Source organism: Cuculus canorus, chromosome 9, assembly GCF_017976375.1.
Source record: "Cuculus canorus isolate bCucCan1 chromosome 9, bCucCan1.pri, whole genome shotgun sequence".
Taxonomy (NCBI): Eukaryota; Metazoa; Chordata; class Aves; order Cuculiformes; family Cuculidae; genus Cuculus; species Cuculus canorus.
The window spans coordinates 7269130-7291814 of record NC_071409.1 but is presented as its reverse complement, the minus strand read 5'-3'; the positions used below and the strand labels follow the sequence as shown (position 1 = coordinate 7291814).

General features: G+C 39.2%; 1 protein-coding gene across 11 annotated transcripts in view; it reads left to right on the top strand.

Annotated features, from left to right (window-relative positions):
- Positions 1-22685, top strand: part of DOCK10 (dedicator of cytokinesis 10) — a 156154-nt gene that overhangs the window by 100659 nt on the left and 32810 nt on the right. For all 11 annotated transcript variants that reach the window (XM_054074356.1, XM_054074354.1, XM_054074360.1 and 8 more), the window contains exons 17-33: positions 763-950; positions 1568-1633; positions 2482-2574; positions 4460-4583; positions 4763-4884; positions 5568-5654; positions 6205-6297; positions 7771-7889; positions 10745-10814; positions 14510-14623; positions 15494-15565; positions 16205-16351; positions 18778-18861; positions 20251-20347; positions 21593-21637; positions 22113-22288; positions 22422-22538. In XM_054074356.1, coding sequence (XP_053930331.1) covers positions 763-950; positions 1568-1633; positions 2482-2574; positions 4460-4583; positions 4763-4884; positions 5568-5654; positions 6205-6297; positions 7771-7889; positions 10745-10814; positions 14510-14623; positions 15494-15565; positions 16205-16351; positions 18778-18861; positions 20251-20347; positions 21593-21637; positions 22113-22288; positions 22422-22538 — 1814 coding nt within the window. The remainder of the gene's footprint in view (positions 1-762; positions 951-1567; positions 1634-2481; positions 2575-4459; positions 4584-4762; positions 4885-5567; positions 5655-6204; positions 6298-7770; positions 7890-10744; positions 10815-14509; positions 14624-15493; positions 15566-16204; positions 16352-18777; positions 18862-20250; positions 20348-21592; positions 21638-22112; positions 22289-22421; positions 22539-22685) is intronic.

Here is a 22685-nt window from a genome sequence, read left to right as displayed (position 1 = left end):
TTCTGGTAAAAGTGCCTATTGTTGTATAGAAAAAAGTATGCAAGAGAGTGTTTTTGGTTTGTTTTCATTTAATTACACCATTCTTTGTTTCATCCTGTACCTGGCCAGATGTATCCCAGGAATATGGAGCACAACATGCTGAACCCACACATGATGGAAGTCCAGAGATCACTTTTTGGGTTCTTAAGGGATTAGGCCAAGGAGCTGAGAGGGCTTCTGTAGCTAAAGCGTACTCTATCCGGTTTTAACCTCTCTGTGTCTGGGAGACAAAGTGCTTATTTTCGTCTTCCCTTTCTTGATTTGATTTCAGCTATCCCAGTTGCGCCATGTATTTAATCTAGTTCCGCACTGCTTGTTTCTTCATTTTGTTTACTATGTTATTAGATAGTAGAAAAACTTAAATGAGATATTGAGCTGTAAAATTAATTAGAAACAGCGTCGCTTCGGTGTGTTCTGTTGGCACTGTCCTCATACCAGTGGTGCCTTTATGCCATCAAATACTGTATGTGTCAAAAGAGGTTTTCAGTGCTGTGCCTTTTAACTCAAGCGAGTTAAACCGTTTGAGGATGACAGGTTAGAATTGCTTTGAGGTAACATGCATGCAGTTTAAGACAGGATTTGACCTGTTCCATCTCAATATTACTTATTCTTTGCAAATGAGGCAAGATTTTACTTGTTCCATCTAAATATTCCTTTTTCTTGGTAGCAAGATTTTAAACTCAAATATTGTATGTGATGGTTTTCTTTTCTCTTCTTTTGAAGACTGTGTAACTTCGTCTTTTATTCCAATCAAGCCGTTTAATGACATAAGGGAACATCAACCTACAGTGGAAGTAGAGGAGTTTGTACAGGAATCAACAAAATATTCTCGACCTTACAGAGTATACAAGAACCAAATATACATCTATCCGAAACACCTCAAGTATGATAGCCAAAAATACTTCAACAAGGTACGGGATGTGACCGATTCAGGCCAGTATTGGGTAGTACTGTAATGCATGAGCTCTCATCGAAGTGAAGGTGTATTCATGATAAAGGAAGGCAAAATGGTGGTGCAAATCGTTGGCTTGGCTTTTGATGTTTTTTGGGTTTTTGCAATCCTAAAACATTAGTACAATTTTAATGAAACAAATCTGTGGGCTGTTTTTAAGTGGTATCAGTGATTCCAAGAGAGATACTGTCGTAATAGCTTTTTCACAGTTTTCAGAAGGGCTGTATTTTAACAAAATGATGCGCATAGATAAATTTAAACGGGTTAATATTTGTAACTCTTAAGTGGAACTTGCATTTTCATAGTGACTGAAAACTACTTAAGGACAAGAACAGGTAACTGCTGGTCACTTTACAATCTGCTTCTACACAATCAATTTGATATCTGCCTTGATTTTTTCTAGCTTTTCTCGGAAATATTTCTAGTGATATCACAGTGACTTAAAGGCATTTTAACTGTTGATACACCATCTGCATGGATTTTGAAAAGAGCTTTATTTTAGCCCTTACAGTTTGCCTGTGTTTTTATGGATGCCCCATTTCAGATCTAAGCTTTAATACATTTCTGTCTTTTCAGGCACGGAATATAACGGTGTGCATTGAATTTAAAAGCTCTGATGAAGAAGGAGCAAGGCCACTGAAGGTGAGCCACGACGAGAGCATATTTGGAGAGCAATACTTCTAAGGACGTTACTTTTTAAACCCCAGGAATCAGGACTATGCTAACCTGGAACTATTAAAGAGTGAATGTTGTCATATATGCTTCTGCATTTGCACTGTGGTTCTGTTGATCCCGACTGGTCATAATGATTCCAGTTCACAGTGTCATTTTGCAGTGCTGGCTTTCTGATTGGTGGAGGGGAAAGAGGGCACTATTAGAAAACTTAACCATTTTGAAAGCACAGCTTCCTTATTCTAAAATTTACCATTCACCTTCCATTTCTCACTGAGCTCAGGACACTTGACTGAAAACAGAGGTGCAAAAAATTAGAAGCACCTTGGACTTGATTCTTAACTTTGCTATTGACCAAGCATAGTATTGTGCTGTGGTTTCCCCATCAATAAATAAAGTTGCCATCACTCAGTAGTCGAGAGTCTCCAGACTGGACTCTGCCAGCAAGGAGATGGTTAACTGGTGTGGCTTTCGTAACACTGAGAAGTCAGTAAAGGAGTTGCATTGTGTGTTGAACTGCATAAAAGTGAAATAGCTTTTGTAAAGCTTTTTGCAGAAAACTCTGAAATTGTTAACAACAAAGAAGAAGTCTGAGGAGTCTGCTTTGCTCAGTAGAGCGTAGGGTAATTTTCACAGGATCAATGGAGTTTTACTGGAAGTGTGCATAAAAAATTGCAGATTTGAGCACTTAAAGTATTTCTTTAAATATTTGATCAAAGTGACTATCAATCTTTCATGATGTTGTTTTCAATGTACTTACGTATTGACTAGTATCAGCAGAATTTCACAGTGTAATTAAAGCATGTTACTTTTATCAGTGTATTTATGGGAAGCCAGGTGGACCGTTATTTACAACAGCAGCCTGCACCGCTGTGCTACATCATTCCCAGAATCCTGATTTCTATGATGAGGTCAGTGTGCTTTTCCTTTCATTAAATGTCTGCCAATCCCACATGTTTGCCAATGAGACAGAAAAACGTGTAAAGAGTACTTTTGTTACAATTGCTTTTGTATCTGACCGGGCGTCTTATGTAGATTTACTCACAGTCACATGTTTTGATTTGTTTTGAATTTTTTTAAATCAATTCTGTGAATCCTTCCTTTTGTAAGATATTTGGAGTACAGTTAAGATGCTGTAGAATTAATTAGGACCAGTCTGGCTCTCTAAAATGCGTGCCTGGATTACATTAAGGGTCCAGCTGCATCTCTGAATTTAATGGAAACAGTAAATATTATGATGAAGGGTGGAGCCAAATGTCAGAACAAGTCCCTTTTTGAGATGTAAAATCTGCATTGGAGTATTTTTGTTGATCCAGTGATCTGAAGAGCCTGTACAGTGACATGTAGTGGCTGCAGGAAGTAATTTACTTGGTGGTTTTGAGGATGTAGCTATAGAATAGAGTTCATATCTTGGCCTTTGCCAAATGTTTAGTTACTCGCGCATCTGTGTTTCACCAACATCACGTATTGATTCCTCGGGCTTTCTGCAGGTGAACTTTATTTCACCCTTTCAATGACTAGTGTGTTTGATGGACTGTGAATGTCACATGTCTGTTCTCAATTTTCCACTACTGCTTCGTGTGTAGCGATAAGGCTGGCAAACAGCACTTGAACAGAGTCAACATTTTCCAAATTGTTGGCTTGATCTTGGAAAAACCTTTTTCAGCTCAAATTTACTTCGATAATGTCAGAGGCCTGACTACCAGATAGTGTATGACTACACATGAAGTATCAATTTTAACGTTCATATTTAGGAACTGAGGTGGGACTTAAAGCATGACATATTCTGAGACTGAGATCTTGAACCCCCCGCTACGCCTTTGAGAGCAGTGTTTTGGATTTTAACACTTCTGAAAATGTCCTTCATGTGATGTTAGTTAGCCGTCTGGTTTGGGCAGACTACTTTCAACTTGAGCAAATTGTTGAATTCGGTTCTTAATAGCTGATTTGGCTGGAAGAAGCGTGCACCTGTCCAAAACGTTCCTAGCAGAGCAAGTGCAGTCTTTAAAAGAATGTAGTAAGTTATCAAGAAAGTTGATGTAATCTCCGTGTCCTAATGCCCATTTCATATCTGTGTTTATGGTATTAGATTCTTACCCATAAACTGATTTAACACTGGAAGCATTTATGAACAATGAGTAAAACTTACTTTTTAAGCACAGGACTAAGTTGGATAAACATCATAACTCACAGGGGTAAGGGGTCTTTTTTATTAGTTCCCATGGTAACATGTTTTGGTTCCTTTGTATTTTTATTCCAATAAGTTTATAATAAATGCAATCTATAGGGACTCATGGATGACATGGGATTTAAGATTGAGCAGAAATTGTAAACAAAAATTTACTTTCGTATCAGCATTTATTACTTGGTCTTTGCCATGAAATGATGATGAAATGGTAGCGGAGATGCCATTTTAGTTTTTGGTCTGGTCATCTTGAAAATATGAGGGTAGTGATGGCTGTTTATGTCTGCTAGAGCATAGCTGATCACTTCTAAGCAGGGTCCATCGCTCTTCAGTTCTGTCCTCTTTCATCTTACACTCTTTCATCGTAAATGGAATATTCATCCACAAGACAGAGAGGAAAAAATAGCTTTTTTAAGTAAAAGTGATGGATGAGCATCCTAAAAGATTTTCTTAAGAGAGCTTCTATTGCCCATGCAAACAAACATTAGCCAGTGAAAGCAAGCTGAACCTAGACCTCTGTGTAGAGATAGATGTCACTCATTTAGACCATCTCTGATGCCTGGTTTAATTGATTTTTAAACTAAAGTGAGGTGTAACATTTTACATTTCAGGTGAAAATTGAACTTCCCACTCAACTCCATAAGAAACACCACATTCTGTTTTCATTTTATCATGTCACCTGTGACATAAATGCAAAAGCTAATGCCAAAAAGAAAGAGGCTCTGGAAACACCAGGTACCTGTAGTAGAATTACTTTCAATTATAAGTATAAATAATGTACATTCAAATAAGGATTGCAGAATTTCGGACTGGATGTTATTTTCTTCCTTTGAACAACCCGAACCATTCAATGATTCTATAACTTGAGAAGCTTGTTTTTCCAAAGAGTTATATTGATTTGTATTTGTGCGCAGTTGGATACGCATGGCTTCCTTTGTTGAAAGATGCCCAGTTAGCTTCCCAAGAACACAACGTGCCAGTGGCAAGCAGTCTGCCTCCCAATTACTTGAGCCTTCAAGAACCAACTAGTGGAAAGGTATTAATTCATATTTTCATATTGTTCAAATGGCACAGAGCATTTACTTGCAGGTTTTTTACGTGAGATCAGATCTGCATTTACACTTAGCTGGAAGTAACTACTATTTTTTCTACTTTTAGAGTAGTTGTGTGCACACCATTGAGTATATATACTGATATATGTACCACTAGACTGAGAGCCGTATGTTGCTGATTCACGCTTGTCTATATGGAGAAACTAAAGTTTATAAATGCATTCTACAATATCATGCCTAACATCTCCAAAGCGAGAATGACAGTGGTCAAAAAGAACTCTCTTCACAAGCGCAGGCCATATGGTATTCTCCAGCTGATGTGATCCCTGATGATGATTCATTCTCCAGTTTTGTGGTGCAATATCTGATTTTCCTACTGATACTGTCCAGCTTGGATTATTTCTGCCTCCTCATGTTTGTTCTATTATTGTCGTGAGGACAGGGTGAGGAACTAATCTTGTCCCTCGGATGGGGACAAGTTCATGGGCTTGCTGAAAAGTGGTTTTCTATTGCAGTAATTTGGTGGCTGTGAAAGCACAGTAGCCAGCACAGTTCATGCACATGCATATGCAAAGCTATGCAGTGAAAATTTGATGCAGACTTGAATAAGTAGGAAATAAGTGGGAAAATATAATTTTTCTGTTGTTATTTTCTTTTGTTTTAATAGCTGATTGGCTGTGATGTAAAATGGGTAGATGGTGGGAAGCCACTTTTCAAAGTCTCTACGTTCATTGTGTCAACAGTAAATACTCAGGTAAGCCGAATTTCACTTTGATTCTGTTACCTGCTTACAAACAAAAGACACCAAAGAATATCTGAAAGATGTTTAAAACCGCGCATGAACTTGTTTCTGTAATGCTTAGAGGTTATTTGAATGTAGAAGGGTAAGATGACAATGATGGAATACTCACTTTAAGGAGAAATACAGATTATTTACAGTTACACCAGCAGAAACATCATGGAATATCAGTTTAAACAGCAAGAAAATAAATTGTGAGTACCAGGAATGAAGAAAAAAAAAAAAAATCTGGCTATCAAAATCTCTTAGATTATGATGAAAAAATTAATTGCTTCCAACACTGAAAAAGAGTGGTCAAAGCACCTAGAAATAAGTTGTCTGTAGCAAGCTGTACTGGCCAATGGGTTGCACTAAATAAGCTGATCTGTCTTTTTGTGTCTTATATCTGAGGCAGCAGGGTCCAAGTGTGTTCTTTGGTGTTGTAGGTGACTGCTGTAATCATTTTATGGAGCTGAACTGTAATCTTTTCTATAATATGTATTGATGCGTATGTTTATCGTTTTAGGATCCATACCTACATAACTTTTTTTATCAGTGCCAAGAAAGGGAAAAGGATCTATCCCAGCCTCCTACCTCAAACTTTATAAATTCTTGCAAGGTAAAGTAACCTGCAGCATGAACTGTGCTATAAAATTGTACTTAATGCTTTCTCGCAATGAATCCATCACTGCACAATTCTAACCGTGGCATAGAATTACCAGGAGGCAACAGGTCCACGATAACTCCAGCTAAACTTGATGTGACAGATGCATTACTGATCACAGAGCTCTCTCCCATCCCTTCTCAGTTAGAGCATGGGTGCGTCTGCCCCATCCACTTGGTAATCTGACTTATGCCAAGCCTCAGGTCCTAAAAAAGGATGGTCTAATGTTGCTTTATTGCTCTAGGAACATCCAGGAAAAGTCGCTGTAATCTGTAGAGCTGCCATATTCCTGCTAGTATTCCCTTGCCTTAGACACATTTTGTGCTTTCCTCCTACTGACTCTTCCTACTTTCGCTCTAAACACCTGCATACTATCCAAAGGGCTCTTAAAGTGTGTTGCTTTTATAGATCAAGGATGCTTGTTGCCTGTCAGGTTCTTAAATTAGAATGAACACACCCTTTTTGCAGAGCTTAAACAGATAAGTAAAAATTGCATTAAATGTGCATTAAATTCAGAGTTTATACCTTTACAGAATAGAGTCCTTAACTATTAATTTTTGGGAAATCACTGAGCATATTGTATCAAGTTTAGGAACCTACAGAAGCTTCACAGCTTTCTAGAGCGTTACCTAAATTACGAGAATTATACTGTTCTTTATTTGCTGTTTGTACTTTACCTTTTAAAAAAAATTTAGTAATCTTATTAGAAAATAGAGACAATGCTGTATACAATAAGGGAGCAACAATGCAGTATAACCAGGGAATAAGTCATTTTCCCCAGAGTATTTTCTTAATAAATAGCTTTTCTTAATAAATAGCTAGTACCTCTGAAGATATTTTGGAATGATTTGGAAATGACTGATGTTAAAAACTAGGAAGAATTCGAGGAGGAGTGGTTTTTTTAATTAAAAGCTCAACATCCTCCTTGATCAGAGAAGATAATATAATTCCTCTCCAATCAGGTTAGAGTGCTAATACTACTTTTTACCAATGTGCTTGTAAAATAAATATTTTAGCCAAGTTCAATTTATCAGTTGTCTACATAAAAAGAATGAGTTTTCCTAAAAATATTATGAAATGCTTGTCTTGAAAGTAGTAATTAAGTTATTTTATTGCTGTTTCATACGTATCCTTAGTGAAATATGAAAATCGGTTTGAATTTATCTGTTGTCTCGTCCCTCGCCCTTAAGTCAGTGTTGAGCGTAATATTTGAGTTCTGAAATTTGGACAATACCCACAGTTGTGTTGATGGTTGTATTCCAAATGAAGTCCATGGGGAAGCCAGTCCTGTATCTAGTTGTCCTGTTTTCCTGCTGCTCTTATACCAGTGACTGCACTGCATTTTACCTGCTGAAGGAGGAAAGCAAGTAATCAACTTTGATTGCTCATATTGGAATTCTCTCATTTCCTTTCTTACATCTGTTACAGAATTTGCTGAGGATTGAGAAGATCCATGTAATTATGAATTTTCTTCCTGTAGTCCTGAATCAACTGTTCTGGGTTTTGGTGCAAAACAGTGATGATGAAGTTACAACAGCTGTGACCAGGTATCTGAACATTTTCCGTATGAGGAAGAGAATTTGCTGTAAAATGCAAATGTAGATGTTAGTCCAACTGTAGCTGCTCTTAAAAGTAATATGATGTTTAAACTTTACTGGTGAGGATGCCTGCTTCCTCCTTAACACAGTGCTCTGCAAATACGTGGAAGAACATGGTATTGTCTGCTGACTGATACCAACTGGAAAATCACTGACCATGGTGTCTCTGTGCCCTGAGGCAGTCGTAGGTAAAGCTCTCATTCTTAAGGAGCTAAGTGCTTCCTAACAGTGCTGAATATCAGTTTTGTTTTATGATTGGGTCTGAGGATGTGTAGTTCAGCATAGGAGAAGCGTAGCATCTTGCAGCAGAGTCAAACAAACAGGTCACAGTGTTCTGGGGCATTTTTTAATTAGAGTATATCAGCAATAACTGAAGAGCAATGGAAGCATTTTCCAGTGAGCAGGCAAACAGCTGAAATGATTTCCTGAGTCTCTCACCCCTCACATAATGAAATTGTCTTTATTGATGCTGTTAATCAGGGCTGCAGGAAAAAAAAATACTGGAGAGATTATTATTGGTCTCTGTAGAAGGGCAGAAAGTTGTGTTGAATTTTCTTTTGGCCATAATGGTGGTGGTGTTGTACTTCTGCCAGTACCTAAGCATGGGGACTATAATAGAATGAGTAGGAAGAAGTGGCAACTGTCCACAGCAATTCTGTTGGGCTAATCTGCTGTCAATATATTTTCTTTCTTTCTACAAATTGTTCTCCAGTATTAGTTCCTGAAGAAAGATTAATTAGTAAAACTTAAAGGAGAAAGGATGCAGAATTCCTCGTTTTAACCTTGGAAAGCTAGAGTTTCAGTATCCTTTATCAAAGGATCATGGCACCTTGCAGAGCCAAGTCTAGTTTTGCCACATCTAAGATTTAAGATTAGAACCTTCACTTGTAAACATGGGTGATTTCATCATTCCATACCATTTTCAAAGGGAGAGGGGTGGTCAGACCTTTGTTCAGGACCCCTTTCTGTCAAACGAATCAACTGATGTCGAGACTAGATCAAAAGCATGAAGAAATGTGTCCCGGGCTAGAATTTCAGTATCTTTTAACTGTCTAGAAAAGAAATGCTGTAGAAGAAGCAGCTATTGAAAATAGTAGTTTTTATGATTAGATGGAAAAATGGAAGGATGTTAATTCTTTGTTGCTTCAGATTTTCACTATACACCCACCAGGCCCATAAAAGAAAAGAAGGATTCTCAGTGTTTTTCTTGTATGGGTGGTAGCTTTTGTGCTGGTAGAGTTAGTGTCGATGGGACTATGCACATCTGCTGTGTGCGCCATTCATTGACGTGTCCTATATATACACACAGTGTATTTTGTTCTGAATAGCTTGAAGCAGCTTGCGTTGAACATGTTAAAAGCAACAACAAGGGAATGAGAGCATAGATTGGCGTATGTGTTGGAGAGAAAACATTATTCCCTTTATACTCATGGTTATTTACTTGTCTGGGGGCCCAGTCATGTCATCATTTCTCTGTCTCATCTGTGTCAGAATTTGTTTCAATTTCAAATCAGAATAAAGGCTTAAGGGTTGGAATGGGCACAACTAATTTTGTCATGGCTTTTGTGTTTTAATACAAGTTTTACTACTTATACTAATAGCAAGAAATGAGGTATATGAAAAATACTGACTTAAAAGAATTATAAAGATTTTGAGTCTGTTAAGGAGAATTGGCAGAATACACTCAAATCGCCAAGCCAGTCAAAATGACAACTTGTATGTGGACCACAGTTAGGAATATTAATTATCCATTTTAGTCATACTGTTATTATGTAGTATTCTGCACTCGATTTGAAATACAGTTCACTAATTTTTGACATTTGAGAATTGTGAACTGTTTCCTCCACGTTCTTTTAACATAAAAATATAAAATGGCAGAGTCTTTTTTTTCTGTTATCACGAGGAAATCTCATGGTTAAGTTGAAGATGACTTCTTGCTCAGATTTGTGTTTTCTGAAGCAGGATGATCTCAAACAAAGGTGGCCCAGGCACAAATTGAAGAGAGAAGAAGAGAGAACTTTGCAGAAACGCGTGATGTCATGTAGTGCCATCTTTGCTGTTAGTAGAAGCTCAGGTTGTGAGAGCAGGTGCTGGCATGACCCAAGTGATTTTTCTTCTACGTTGCTGATCACCAGGCTGATCAAGGCATCTGTGGTTGCACCAAGCATCCAGCCTCTCCGTGCTGCTCAGTAACAAGAGAGCACTGTGCTCAGGCTTTTGTTCGGGAGTGCTTGGGCACTCAGGCTGGGTCTGAGTCCACGTTTATGGGCAAACACTGCAAGAGAGGAGCATGCTTAGGCTTGAGCCTAGGCTTGTGTTCCTCTTTGATTAACAGTACCACCATAAGTACAGTATCAGAATTTTACAGAATTGCCAAGATCCGAGAGAACCTGACAAGTAGCAGGTCCTGACTCTTGCCTCTGTTTTGTTAACATATTCTCTTTTTTCCTATTCCTAATCATCCAAGGTATGTGTAGGCTTTAGTTAGTTCGTAGTTTTCTTTTGTTGTAATGGTAGTACAGTTAAAATGTAAAAACTGGGAGCTTTAATGATTATGTTAGAGAAAAGCATCTATAACAGCACAGTCCACACAAGTTGAGGGGCCCCAAGGAGTGATTGTTTTTTCCCAGTGGGACAGTTTCTGCACACGCTATTCATCATTTGGATCACATCCCTCATGAGCTGTATTAAATGAAGGGTATGATAACAGAACAACGTGATGCATCCAATAGACTTTCTCAGCCTTATTTCACAAACCAGCTCAGTTTTTGCTCTTCCTTTGTTGTTTTTTTTTTGCCTTGCAGGGTTCTTACTAATATTGTTGCTAAGTGCCACGAAGAACAACTAGACAACTGCATCAATTCTTATGTTACGGTATGATTGCTGTTATACCATTAAAACTATTTTGGGGGTGGGTGGGGTCATGTTTACTCTCAGTTGTGATTGTAGCTTTCTCTGCATTTGCATCATAGCTTTCTGCCACTCGCAGGCTGGGTGACTCTGGCTAGGAAACGAACATGGGATTTAGAAGAGGCTGAGTCAATTCTCTTCCTCTGCCATAAATTTCTTGTTCCATATTGAACAAATTACACTGCCTGTCTGTGCTTTAAGGGCATCCTGTAGAGCAAGGACATGCCACGGAGTGTCCTTCTCCACCACACTGCTGCATCCTGGCTTGCAACCTTACTCTTTTGAGGAGGACAAAGGGCTGCTCATGTTTCCTCTGCATAGTGCAGCTTCCTTTCCATAGGACACCAAGTTGAGCAAGCACTGGAGGAGGAAGTTGTCATGCACTCTTAAAGGGTACTGCTATGTAGGAGGGGCACATTCCTCATAGCCTGCGGATGACTAAAATTTACATTTTAGAAGTAAGACCTAGTGCAAATGCACTTCCACTAAGCTTCTAGGAGCATAGGCTTAGCGTCAGTCTTCATGAAATGGTGTTAAACTGAGATTTTCTCACTTTGCAGTGCTTGAGAGGAGGGAAGGGAGAGAGAAATACATGAAAGATCATGAAACCTCAGCTAAATAGATACCAGTGAGAGACATTTAATGTACTTTGCTCACAGTTTGCAGTGTTCCTCTGGCCTGTATAAGATTTATCACATTGAAGTATCTGTCCATCTGTAATACATGTACGTGGTTGCCCTTGTAATTGTAAAGGATCCTCTAGTGGTAATTTTTATGGAAGAGGTGCTTCTGGGAGCTCTTCATGGTTGCAAGATGGCTGCGTGTTTCTTAGGAAGCTGTAGCTTTTTAACTAAGCTTGTGATTATTTTCTTAAGTCCTGATTTTAGTTTCAAGATCCTGTGTCTTTACGTGTGCTATTGTGGATTAACTCTTTTCTCATCTGTGGAGTTCAGATTCTAGTAACTGCTCCCTGTTTACTCAGCATTTTCCATCCATTATTGTTTTCAAGAAGAGTTTATATAAGAAAACATACATTGATATGTCTGTGTATGCAGTTTGGTTCCAGGAAAATTGTAGTATTAGTTAAAAAACTGAAGCAGTGGCCTCTTTAAAGATGATCTTATTTTCTTTATCAATTGAGTATTCATTAAATGCGTTTGAGTAATACTATTGGCCAGCAAGCATCTCATTGTTAGTATAGTTGGTAACAGCCTTGTAAGCTGAGAATTTTATGAAGAATCATGTTTTTAAGCAGTAAAATATAATGACTAATAGACAAATGAACCTCACTTAAGAGTGTTTCTTTATCTTTCTTCCCCTCTCAGTTGCCTTTATTTTTTTCTTTTGCTTTTATTTGTGAGGGAGAGGGCTGGAAAATGTTGTTCTAGTCTTACTAGATGAATCAGCAGTGACTAAGTTGTAATATCTTTGAGTGTTATGTTTATTCACTTATTGATGTATTTTGAATGGCAGCAAAGAGGAGAATTACAGGTTGTTGAAGAATTGAAGTAGAGATTGCGTTCACTTTGTCTCTTGGCCCACTCTGGTTCAGTGGTGACAGAATTAATGGTCACAATAGGAATGAGAGATCCTCCACCCTCATGGCAAGAACCTATGGGTGACAAATGTCTGGATGGACTTCTGGCTGTAATGATATTCTGATTCTCTGTGCAGCAAGTAGTTTTCATAATGTGTATTTCATAGAATAGAATTATTAAGGTTGGAAAAGATCTATAAGGTCATCTAACCTAACTGTCCACCCAACACCCATGCCTACTAAACCATGTCATGAAGTGCCACAGCTACATGTTTTTTGAACACCTTCAGGGATGGGACTCCACCACTTCCCTGGCAGCCTGGTCCAGTGCCTGGTAACCCTTTCAGTGAAGAAATAATACCCAATCTGAACCTGCCCTGGCACAACTTGAGGCCATTTCCTCTTGTCCTATCACTTTTTACTTGGGAGAAGAGACCAACACCCACCTCACTACAACCTCCTTTCATGTAGTTGTAGGGAGCAATAAGGTCTCCCCTCAGCCTCCACCAGGCTAAACCAGCCCACTTCCCTTAGCCATGCCTCGTAAGATTTGTTCTCTAGCCCCTTCACCAGCCTCATTGCCCTCCTCTGGACATCCTCCAGAAGCTCTTTGTCTTTCTTGCACTTTTTATGGATTGTGAGCAAGATATTTGACATTAAGTTTGGAGGCTTTTCTGGTTTTTTTGTAAATTGACTTTAGGAAAAGCGAATACATTCCTTATGAACTCTGAAACTTTAGCATGTTTGTGTGTAGAATAATGGAAATGTGGTTGAAGTTACGTTACTAAGTGGGAAAACTGTTTAATCTCAGTGTTGACAACTGTTGGTTGGTATTTCCATGGTATGGATTTACTTTCATACTTTATGAAAGTATGTGTGTGCAGGTGATGCATCTCAGCATCTTAGTAGTGCGTTTTTAGTCTCAAGTACTCTGATTCGAACACTGAGGATTTTTGCAGAGGTCCAGCAGAACTTTTCAGGGTAGCATTTAAACGTAGGTAATTAAATGGGTGTTAACACCTCTTCTACTCCATAACTTTTCGAAATTACAATAGACACCTATTGTGGCTAAATGTCTTTGAAATAGCAGGTGGTTATTTGGCTGCACCACAAGCCCATTTAGCATATTTTCCCATTTCCAGCAGCAGTCAAAAGCCAATAACTGTTAATCTCTTTTATCCATCTGTAAGGAAATTAATGTTCTAAATGAACTTTAGAACTGCTGTTTTGAGAATAAATTGAGAATTGTGAGTCACTCAGGTGCAAGTAATAATGTGAAATTACACTGACTTAAATAGCTGGACCCACAAGCGTCAAACTGCAGAGGGAGAAGCTTATGGCATCTGCTCTGGAAACAAGGCTGAGTAATAATAAGATATTTTCAAGTAATATTCCTTTCTTCTACCTACCTGGTTGAATTGGAAAGCTATTTTATCCTAGCTGATGCGCTGGCAGAGCTCTTGCTTTAGGGAAAAAGTAATGGATCCCACTGCCAAATTATTAGCTTAAAATGTAGAGCAAAATTCATACTAGATTTATGAGTGCTGAGCAGCCTGGTAGATAAATGCCTATCTTGAGAGCTTGGTTTCTAGCACTGGTACAGTTTTCCCCTTATGTTGGCTCCAGTGGGTGCTCTACACCTTTCAGGATGAAGAGTTGTTACCAGCTCTGACTGTCTGTTGCCATTGGAAGAAAGGAGTGAGTGAAAGGTGGCCCTGACTAGGTGGGTGAAAAACCCTCCAGACTTCCTCTGCTTGCTTATTCATTTTTAATGCTGGTTAAATGGCTCAAAAAGCAGTTTAGATATGTCAGGATCTTATGGCCTATTGAAAAAATAAATCATAGCACTGATTTTAGGCAGAAATTCCTCTTGGTTCGCATTAAGCTGAAATCAACAGGGTGTTGTATTTAAAACTGGGATTTTGTAGGGGAGCGGTATTGTGCTGTTACTGCCAGGGAATTAAACGTCATGTGAATGTATTGTTCTGTCAGGATATTGTGGCCACAAAGATCATCGGCTGTTTGTGCTGTATAAATAACTTATCTTCTCCTACTGAGGTTTTTTCTGTTCATTTTAACGTACATTTTTATTTTTATTTTTTTGTTTTCCTTTCTTCTGCAGTATGTGTTCAGGACCAAATCGTTTGATGAAAGGACTGTTCATGAGGAGCTGGCCAAGAACATGACTGGTATTCTGAAGTTAAATGACCAAGTAACAGTGAAACAGGTTTTAAAGGTGAATGATAGCTTGAATAAGCACATTTGTAGTTTTACGACTGATTTTCTGCCTGAAACTCACTTGTCACATCTCTTTCTCATCTTCTCTTTCCTTGTGTCAACTTTGCACAAGTCACATCCTGCAGGGATTCCAGGGAACAGCCTTAGCAGACTTGCTACAGTTTCTCAGCATAACACATGTAGGACAAGTAGGACATTTATATCTAATTCCAGCTGCTGCCTTTGACTGACAGGGGCCAAAATGAGAATTATTGAGTTTTCTCATATCAAACCACGTCTAAGAAATTCATACAAGTGCAAGCCCCATCACTGCCCCTGCTGATTACATTGAAAGAGCTGCCCAGCCCAGCTCAGGGGTGCCCAGTAGCAAAAATATCCTGAGATCTGTGAGGACACAGATTAGTATCTGCCTGTTCACTTTTACAAACGGTATTTGAAGAACCACTCTGTTTATCTTTTAAATGACTACCATCTTACTCTGTGCCAAATTACCAGTCTTCTGGAACTAACAGAATATTTTATTCTCAGCTTCTGCTCTCTGAGGTTCTCTGCATTGTGCGTTTCTGCCTGTCACCTGCAAAGAAACAAGACAGTGTTCAGCAGGAAGGAACAGAAGGATTGTAGGAGTGGTGTTTGTGGGCTCCTTATTTCACAGAGCCACAGCCACAAAGTGCCCGAGATGGCTTCAGCTCTCTTAAGGACATTATGCAGTCTTACATGGCGCTTAGGCTTTAATTTATTTGTCACACAGATGTTATCATTGTCCGTTGCTGAGAAATGCAGTCCTTCTATGAGGAATGGCAATGCATTATAAATTATTATCAGATAATTATTTTTCCTAATCTCTTTTTCCCCCTCTTTTGAACAGCATTCCTGGTTCTTCTTTGCAGTTATCTTAAAATCAATGGCACAGCACTTGGTTGATACAAACAAAACAAAGGTATGTATGTATGTTGATCTCAGTTAATTAGGCAAGCAGTCTCTTAGGGAAAACATAAAAAGCAGAATCTTGGGAAATACACATGCTTGGACTTTTCTTACTGACTGGTCAAAAAAAGAAACACTGTTACACTTCGTAAAATATGTTTTTACCCACAAAACATTATATTACTGGCTAGGCTCAAACCTACTCTTGCTTGTACAGAGCTGATGGGGCAAAATTACAGTTGCTTCAGTTTTTAATGAGTGGGTTAGAATGGAAAGAGAATTCTCTAGTTTCTGCTATTTACCCGACGGATGATTATGCCAGACAGCAAATAAATGATCAAGCAAATCTGCTTTGCGTTGAGCACAACTTACATAGCTGGAGATCAGTGCTTTGACCTCTTTTCTACCTGATTATCAAAGATGCTGTTAGGATACTTGTGCTGGAATCTGAGAATAAGATTTCTCATTTTCCTATGCACCAGATTCTTCTTTTGGGGGCTTATACTCAGAATAGATACGTGGAATTGTAGGAATATTTTTCCTCTGTGCTGAGTGACCTGTGTTTTATTGTCTTTATTCTTGGCCTGAATGTATTTTCAGGTGTAATGTGCAACATTGTGCGTTCTCCTGTGACGGTCTCTTCCTTGCTTAGGTTCCTCGAACTCAGAGATTTCCAGAATCATTTCAAATGGAGCTGGATACGCTAGTGATGGTCTTAGCAGACCATGTTCTCTGGAAGTGCAAAGATGCTCTTGAAGAAGCCAGGAGTGCAAACTACAGCACTGCCAGATTTCTCAAGGTGATTTGTTATGTCATTACAGCACATGCACTTATTTCCCCATACTTTATGCAAACTTGAGACTGTTCTAATCTAGTCAAAGGGAATAAAAACAATTCTGAGTGAATGATGGCTCAATTTCCACGTTTAGTGTTGACCTATAGTTCAGTTTTTCTGTCTTTGGGTCTTTGAGAATGCAAAAGCTTTAACTAAGTCTGTTTTAAAACAATTCTGATTAATTTACTCTTTAAAAGCCCAGTTTTCAAATTTTGCAGAATCTTACAATACATTCAAAGGGGTAAAAAGTTTGCTAAGGAATGAAACTGTAGTTACAGTCGAGCTGGTATTTTTTCTTAAATACTATAATTCTGAATGACTGTGGTTGGATTAATATTTCTTAATTAGAACCAGAGTGGGCAGCTTTTATGAACCAGAATAAGCAAATTGTAAGTATTATTGCAAATGAAATACTATAGCCTAACTTTTTAGCTCTATAATGACCCTTCATTTACCAAATATAAGAAAATAGATGTGTACTTTGGAAAAGTCTCTAAAAGGAGTTGCATTTTATGATTTTGTCTTAATATTTCTCAACCTTTTTTATTTACCCAGCATTGAATTAGATATGGAGTATGGGAAAATTGCCATTCAAAATGATATGTGGCCAGGTACTTCATCTAGATTTAAACTGGACACGTGCACTTTTCCATTAATGGAATAACGTACTTAATTAAGTACAGAACATTGTATATTGTACACACTGAAATCCAGTCTCAAATCTTTTGTGACAAATGAAAGAGAGCAGTATTGCAGGAACAGAAGTGCAGGGTTACACACCTGTGTTGGGGCAAGCCTAAGCACAGGTTAGAGGACGTGGGTCGGGGGAATCACAAGCACAGTTACAGGCTGGGCAGAGAATGCTTTGAGAACAGACCTGAAGAGAAAGACTTTGGGGGTGCTGGTGGATGAAAAACTCAACATGAGCCAGCAAAGCGCACTTGCATCCCAGAAAGTCAGCTGTGTCCTCAGCTGCATTAAAAGATTGTGTGACCAGCGGGTCAAGGGCGGTGATTCTGCCCCTGTCCTCTGCTCTCATGAGACCTCACCTGGAGTCCTGCGTTTAGTTCTGGAGTCCTCAGCACAGGAAGGATGTGAATCTGTTGGGACGAGTCCAGAGGAGGCCATGAAGATGATTACAGGGCTGGAGCACCTCCCATACAAGAACAGGCTGAAAGAGTTGGAGTCCTCCAGCCTGGAGAAGAGAAGGCTCCAGGGAGACCTTAGAGCAGCTTCCGGTACTGAAAGGGGCTACAGGAAAGCTGGGGAGAGGCTCTTGATCAGAGAGTGCAGGGATAGAATGAGGGGGGAACAGTTTTAAGCTGAAAGAGGGGAGATTTAAATGACATCTGAGGAAGAAATTTTTCCCTGTGAGGGTGGGAAGGCACTGTTGCCAGTACCATATGGAAGCCCTAGTTGCCATTGGCATACTGATGTCAAGCTGTATCTATCCATAGTGTTTCATCATTTAGAACATGATGCTGGTTTGAGGTGGGGTTATAGATGGAGGGGCTTAGTCAGTAGTTGCGTGGTGTTGCACCTGCGGAGGTATTGCAGATTTGCCTGCTATTTTTGTGTGTTCCTCAGCTGAACTAGGAAGGTGGTTATGTTGCCTTATATGATACTGCATTTGGCTGTGATGATTTCTTTTTGAATCTAGTTTGCCCGAAAGAATTACATAGGTTATATGTACATAGACGATATGGCTTCCTCCAGGCTGGAGTTGCAGCAGCTTTGTTTAAATGCTGTGTAGCAGAAGACTCGAGTCTTCACTAATTTTGCCGAATTAAGGAGCACCAAAGAGGGGGGCAATTCAAGGCTGCATTGCCTGTCTAGTAGGCTGACTATGCAAGGAAAAAACATCTGTAACTGTAGCACCATAGCCCTGAAAAAAAAGCTTTACACCTTCTGGCTCTTTAGCCCCATCAATCAGCAAAAGCAGTGTTCTTGTAAAGTAGTTTAGTGGCATATTTGCTCCCAGAGAGATAATGTAGCTCATAAGGCAGAGAGCAATGTGGCTAGATTGATTCCTCCAGAGTCATTGAGGGAGATATCCAGGTCAGCTCCCGTCACATATGACTTCTAGTGATTGAGGGTTGCAGTGTGTGGATGACGTTCATTAGGTAAGCTTTCTCCTACTGCACTGTGATAGTTCCTTTAGACTGTAGACACGGTGAAAATGAGAAGTTTGATCAATTTGTTACTACTGAAAATAAATTAAAAAATTGAGCCAGATTCACCGGTTCCGTGATTTTTTGCCCTGTGACAAAACTAACTTCACTGGTGCAAATGATTCAAGTTTATAGGTGATACAAGGCAAACAGCCAAGTAAATGAAGCCATCTACTGCTTTTTTGGCTATAAAATAATTCTTTTTTTTCCCTTTCTTAGCGTTGTTTTACATTTATGGATCGTGGATTTGTATTCAAGATGGTCAACAATTATATAAGTATGTTTGGAACAGGAGATGGCAAGGTATAGTTTTGATTTTTTTGTTTGGTGATGTTGTTTGTTCCAAGGTGGCTCATCTGCAAAATATTTTTATATTGAAACTATTTATGATCTCATTCGCCATGCTCAAAAATCGAGTCGGTGAAAATGTTTACTGTAAATAAATGTTAAAACCTCTTGGATTTGAGCCATCTATTCCCTTTTATAGGAATAAATAGCTGTGTCCAAGCAACTACTCAGTGAGCTCTGTGAGAGCAGATGCTGCAAAGACCAAAGCATGTGAAAGGCTGACCAGTCAGAAAGTCTTTAAATTGAAGCTTCATTTCTTTATTTGCCATTAGACCATGAACTGCATGTCCAGCTATATTCCTGATAAGGTACCACAGGGCAATAAAACTTTTCAGAGAAGAATTCATCACCACCCACCACTTGATAGACTCTGAAAAGTGTGTGTTCTAGGTATCCTTGTCTCATGGTGGCAGCAGAAATGCTACAATTTAATTTTAGGGAGTGAAAGACTTGAACACAGGACAAAAAGAAGAACTTCGCAAATACTTTCTAATGGTAGGGCAAATGTTTGACCTAGAACAATGCAGTGATTGCGTTCCACCACTGAAAATGGTGAGCTGAGAAGAAGGAAATAAAAATTTATTATTGGATGTCATGTAGTATCTTTACGTCTAAGTGGTGCATCATTATAGCGGGGATGATAAATTCTTGATTTAGTTGCAAGGCTCCATGAAAGATCATGGATGGCTGTTTGGGAGAGAGGTATTAAGGAAAGTATACCAAAAGTGTGTAGCACTCAAATCCCTCAGAGCTGGAACTCACTGACAACAATAGAGGCAATTTTTCACTACTATGAATATGTTTTGGATCTGACCTATATGGCTGAAACTTAGGAAAAAAAAAAAAAAAAAGAAAAAAAAAAGAAGGCGGGGTGGGGTGTGGAGAAGTAAGGCATAGAATCATGGAATGGTTTAGGTTGGAAGGGACCTTAAAGATCATCCAGTTCCAACCCCCTGCCATGGGCAGAGGCGCCTCCCACTACCAGGTGGCTCAAGGCCCCATCCAGCTTGGCCTTGAACACTTCCAGATTGATTATGATGGTCCCAAATTTATGTGAACGGGAGAAGATAGTTTGCTATATTTATACACTATCGTATATACCATCAAAAGACCCAGTGTAGCTTTAAATATTTAGCTTGGATTAAGCTTTTGTTTATGAGTACATCTTCAATGAAAAAGCATAGCTGAGGATATCGGATGATGACAGAGAGGCATAACAAACCATAAGGTTTCACTGTTGAATGCGAGTATGAATTTTGAGATAGAGATAAATAGCAGTGCAGCTCTCTTACCATTTTCTCTGTTTGAATGTGAACTCGAGCCATTGCCTTTTGTGATTTTCAGACTTTGCCTCAGTTCAAGTTTGACTTTCTCCAAGAAGTCTGTCACCATGAGCACTTTATCCCTCTGTGCCTGCCCATACGGTCTTCAAACATTCCTGGTAAGGCACCAGTCTGAAAGGATTTCTGTGCAGTGGCAAATTGTTGGGAGGTTCAAAGAGCAGACAGTTAACTCTCTACAGTAACATATATGCACATCAGGCAAAGAAGCCCAAATGGCTTTTCAGCAGGATGATAAAAATAACTTCGTTTCAGCATGCCTGCAAATAAATGCAATCCTTGACAGCCCACTTAGGTGGTGTGAGGTGGTTTTGAGGTGAATGAGCTGGAATGTTTGTGAGGACTGATTACTAAAGCTGCAGTAGCTTTAGGAGGCGGTGAGCTGGGGAAGGGGTTGAACAGGTACAGCAGGAAGGGGATGAAGCTGAGGCAGTGATGAGGGTGAATCTCTCCTAGTTTGGAGCAGGCTTTCCTGCTGCTGTCAGGAGTGACTTGTCTGTGTGACAGCCCCTCCTTTGTGGGGAAGATCTGAACTGGACATGCGGCAGGAGTTTGGAAACATCCATCTCTCAGATAATAGGCCATTGTTACTTTTTCCTCCAGAGTGTCTAGGACAGACTGGCAGGTCCCACACAACAGCTTTTTTTCTCCCATTTGCTTTCATGGCCTCCAGCAAGCCTGAACTTGGCATGGTCACCACATACTGCAGTGTTTTACCTGGAGCAGTGAGGCAAGAGGTGCCCATTTCAGAATCTCCTCCTGAGCTTCTCCTCGAGGCAGGGGATACTATGTGTAATCGATGTTTTGCAGAGAGGCATGAGCAGTTTTTGCCTATACTCTTCCACAGGAGTGAGTGCACCCTGCCCATGCCCCAAAGCCAGCAGCCACCGTACATTCCAACTTATGCATCGATATCTGTTATTTCAATCCTAACTTTGTGGGCAGTGCCCTGTTCCAGGGGGCTTTTCCTCTTTGTTTCAAAGGCACTGGGATTTCAATTGAGAATTGAGCACAATTCTCAGTTATGACAGTTCTGCATGAACTCTGGGGAGTTCACTTGGGATGTAGTCCTTTAAGTTGCTGAAAGTGGAGGGTATCTTCCAGTCGAGGCAGAATCATCTCTTCATACAACGTCTCTCAAACTATGGGCCCTTGTCTCCCTTTTCTTTCAGTTTTCAGCACCAAAAGGTGAGTTCAGTTCTGACACTTGTAGCTTTCTTTAACAGTAGAAGCTGTTCCATTCCAATTTGTGTCAATTTTTTTTTAAAAATATATTTTTTTTTTACTTTTAATAAGTAAAAACATGATTTTTGCCTATTTTTGTTTTATATTTATGAAAAATGAAGATGCTGTGACGCCTTCGGAATCAACACAAGAATATCGAACATCAGGTATGGTCAAAGTGACTGCATAAGAAGTAAGCAGAATTGTGCATCTAGAGCTTTAAGATTTACTTCAGCCACTGCCACTAAATTGTGGCAAATTTAGGCAAGAATTATTTACCATTTTCAAAAGTATATAGTCTGAATCTCAGTTTTTCAGAACTCTTCTAGCTAGAATATGGGAACAACAATTTGGTCTTTATGCCTCAAATAAGCGAATGGTCATACATGGAAAACATGAAATTCTCATATGGGGATGTATATATAAGGCATCTTTTATTATTAAATCGTGAAAACTGCATGATTTTAAAAAATAGGAATATTTGATTAATTCATTCTAGCAAGTGAGGGAGCAGTGAGATCTGGAAATCAAGATTTAACAGTGGATTAAATCAATAAAAGCTGTTGAGAATTTGGAAAATGGAAGGAAAGGGTTAGGTAACCTGGATATTAATTTAAGCATTCTTGTCTGTTCTGTTCTAAGATATTCCAGAGTACACATTGACCAATGAATTTTGCCGTAAACATTTTTTAATTGGAATCCTGCTGCGGGAGGTTGGTTTTGCCTTGCAAGAAGATCAGGATATTAGGCACTTGGCTTTGGCTGTACTTAAAAACTTAATGGCAAAACACTCATTTGATGATCGATACGCAGAGCCGGTAAAGAAACTGTTTGTTTATTCTTTTTCATTTGCTTGTTCATACAGTAGCTAAACATATCAGAAACTTCCTTAGCCACTAGTATATGTTAATACGTTTCTTTAGGATTATGTTGTATCCTTTATTTTCTTAGGCAAAACAAGCACAAATAGCAAACCTCTACATGCCACTTTATGGAATGCTTTTGGACAACATGCCAAGGATTTACATGAAGGATATGTTCCTTTTCAATATCAATACTTCCAATCAGGTAATTCATGTTGATTTCTCAGAACACTGAAACAATGAAGCTGAGGTCTGGTTCCCACCAGTCAATCTGGTGGGAAGAGCCCCACATGCATGCTGGTCACAAATGAGCTAGCAGAGGGCAGTTCTGAAAATGCTGATGTGTGCACCC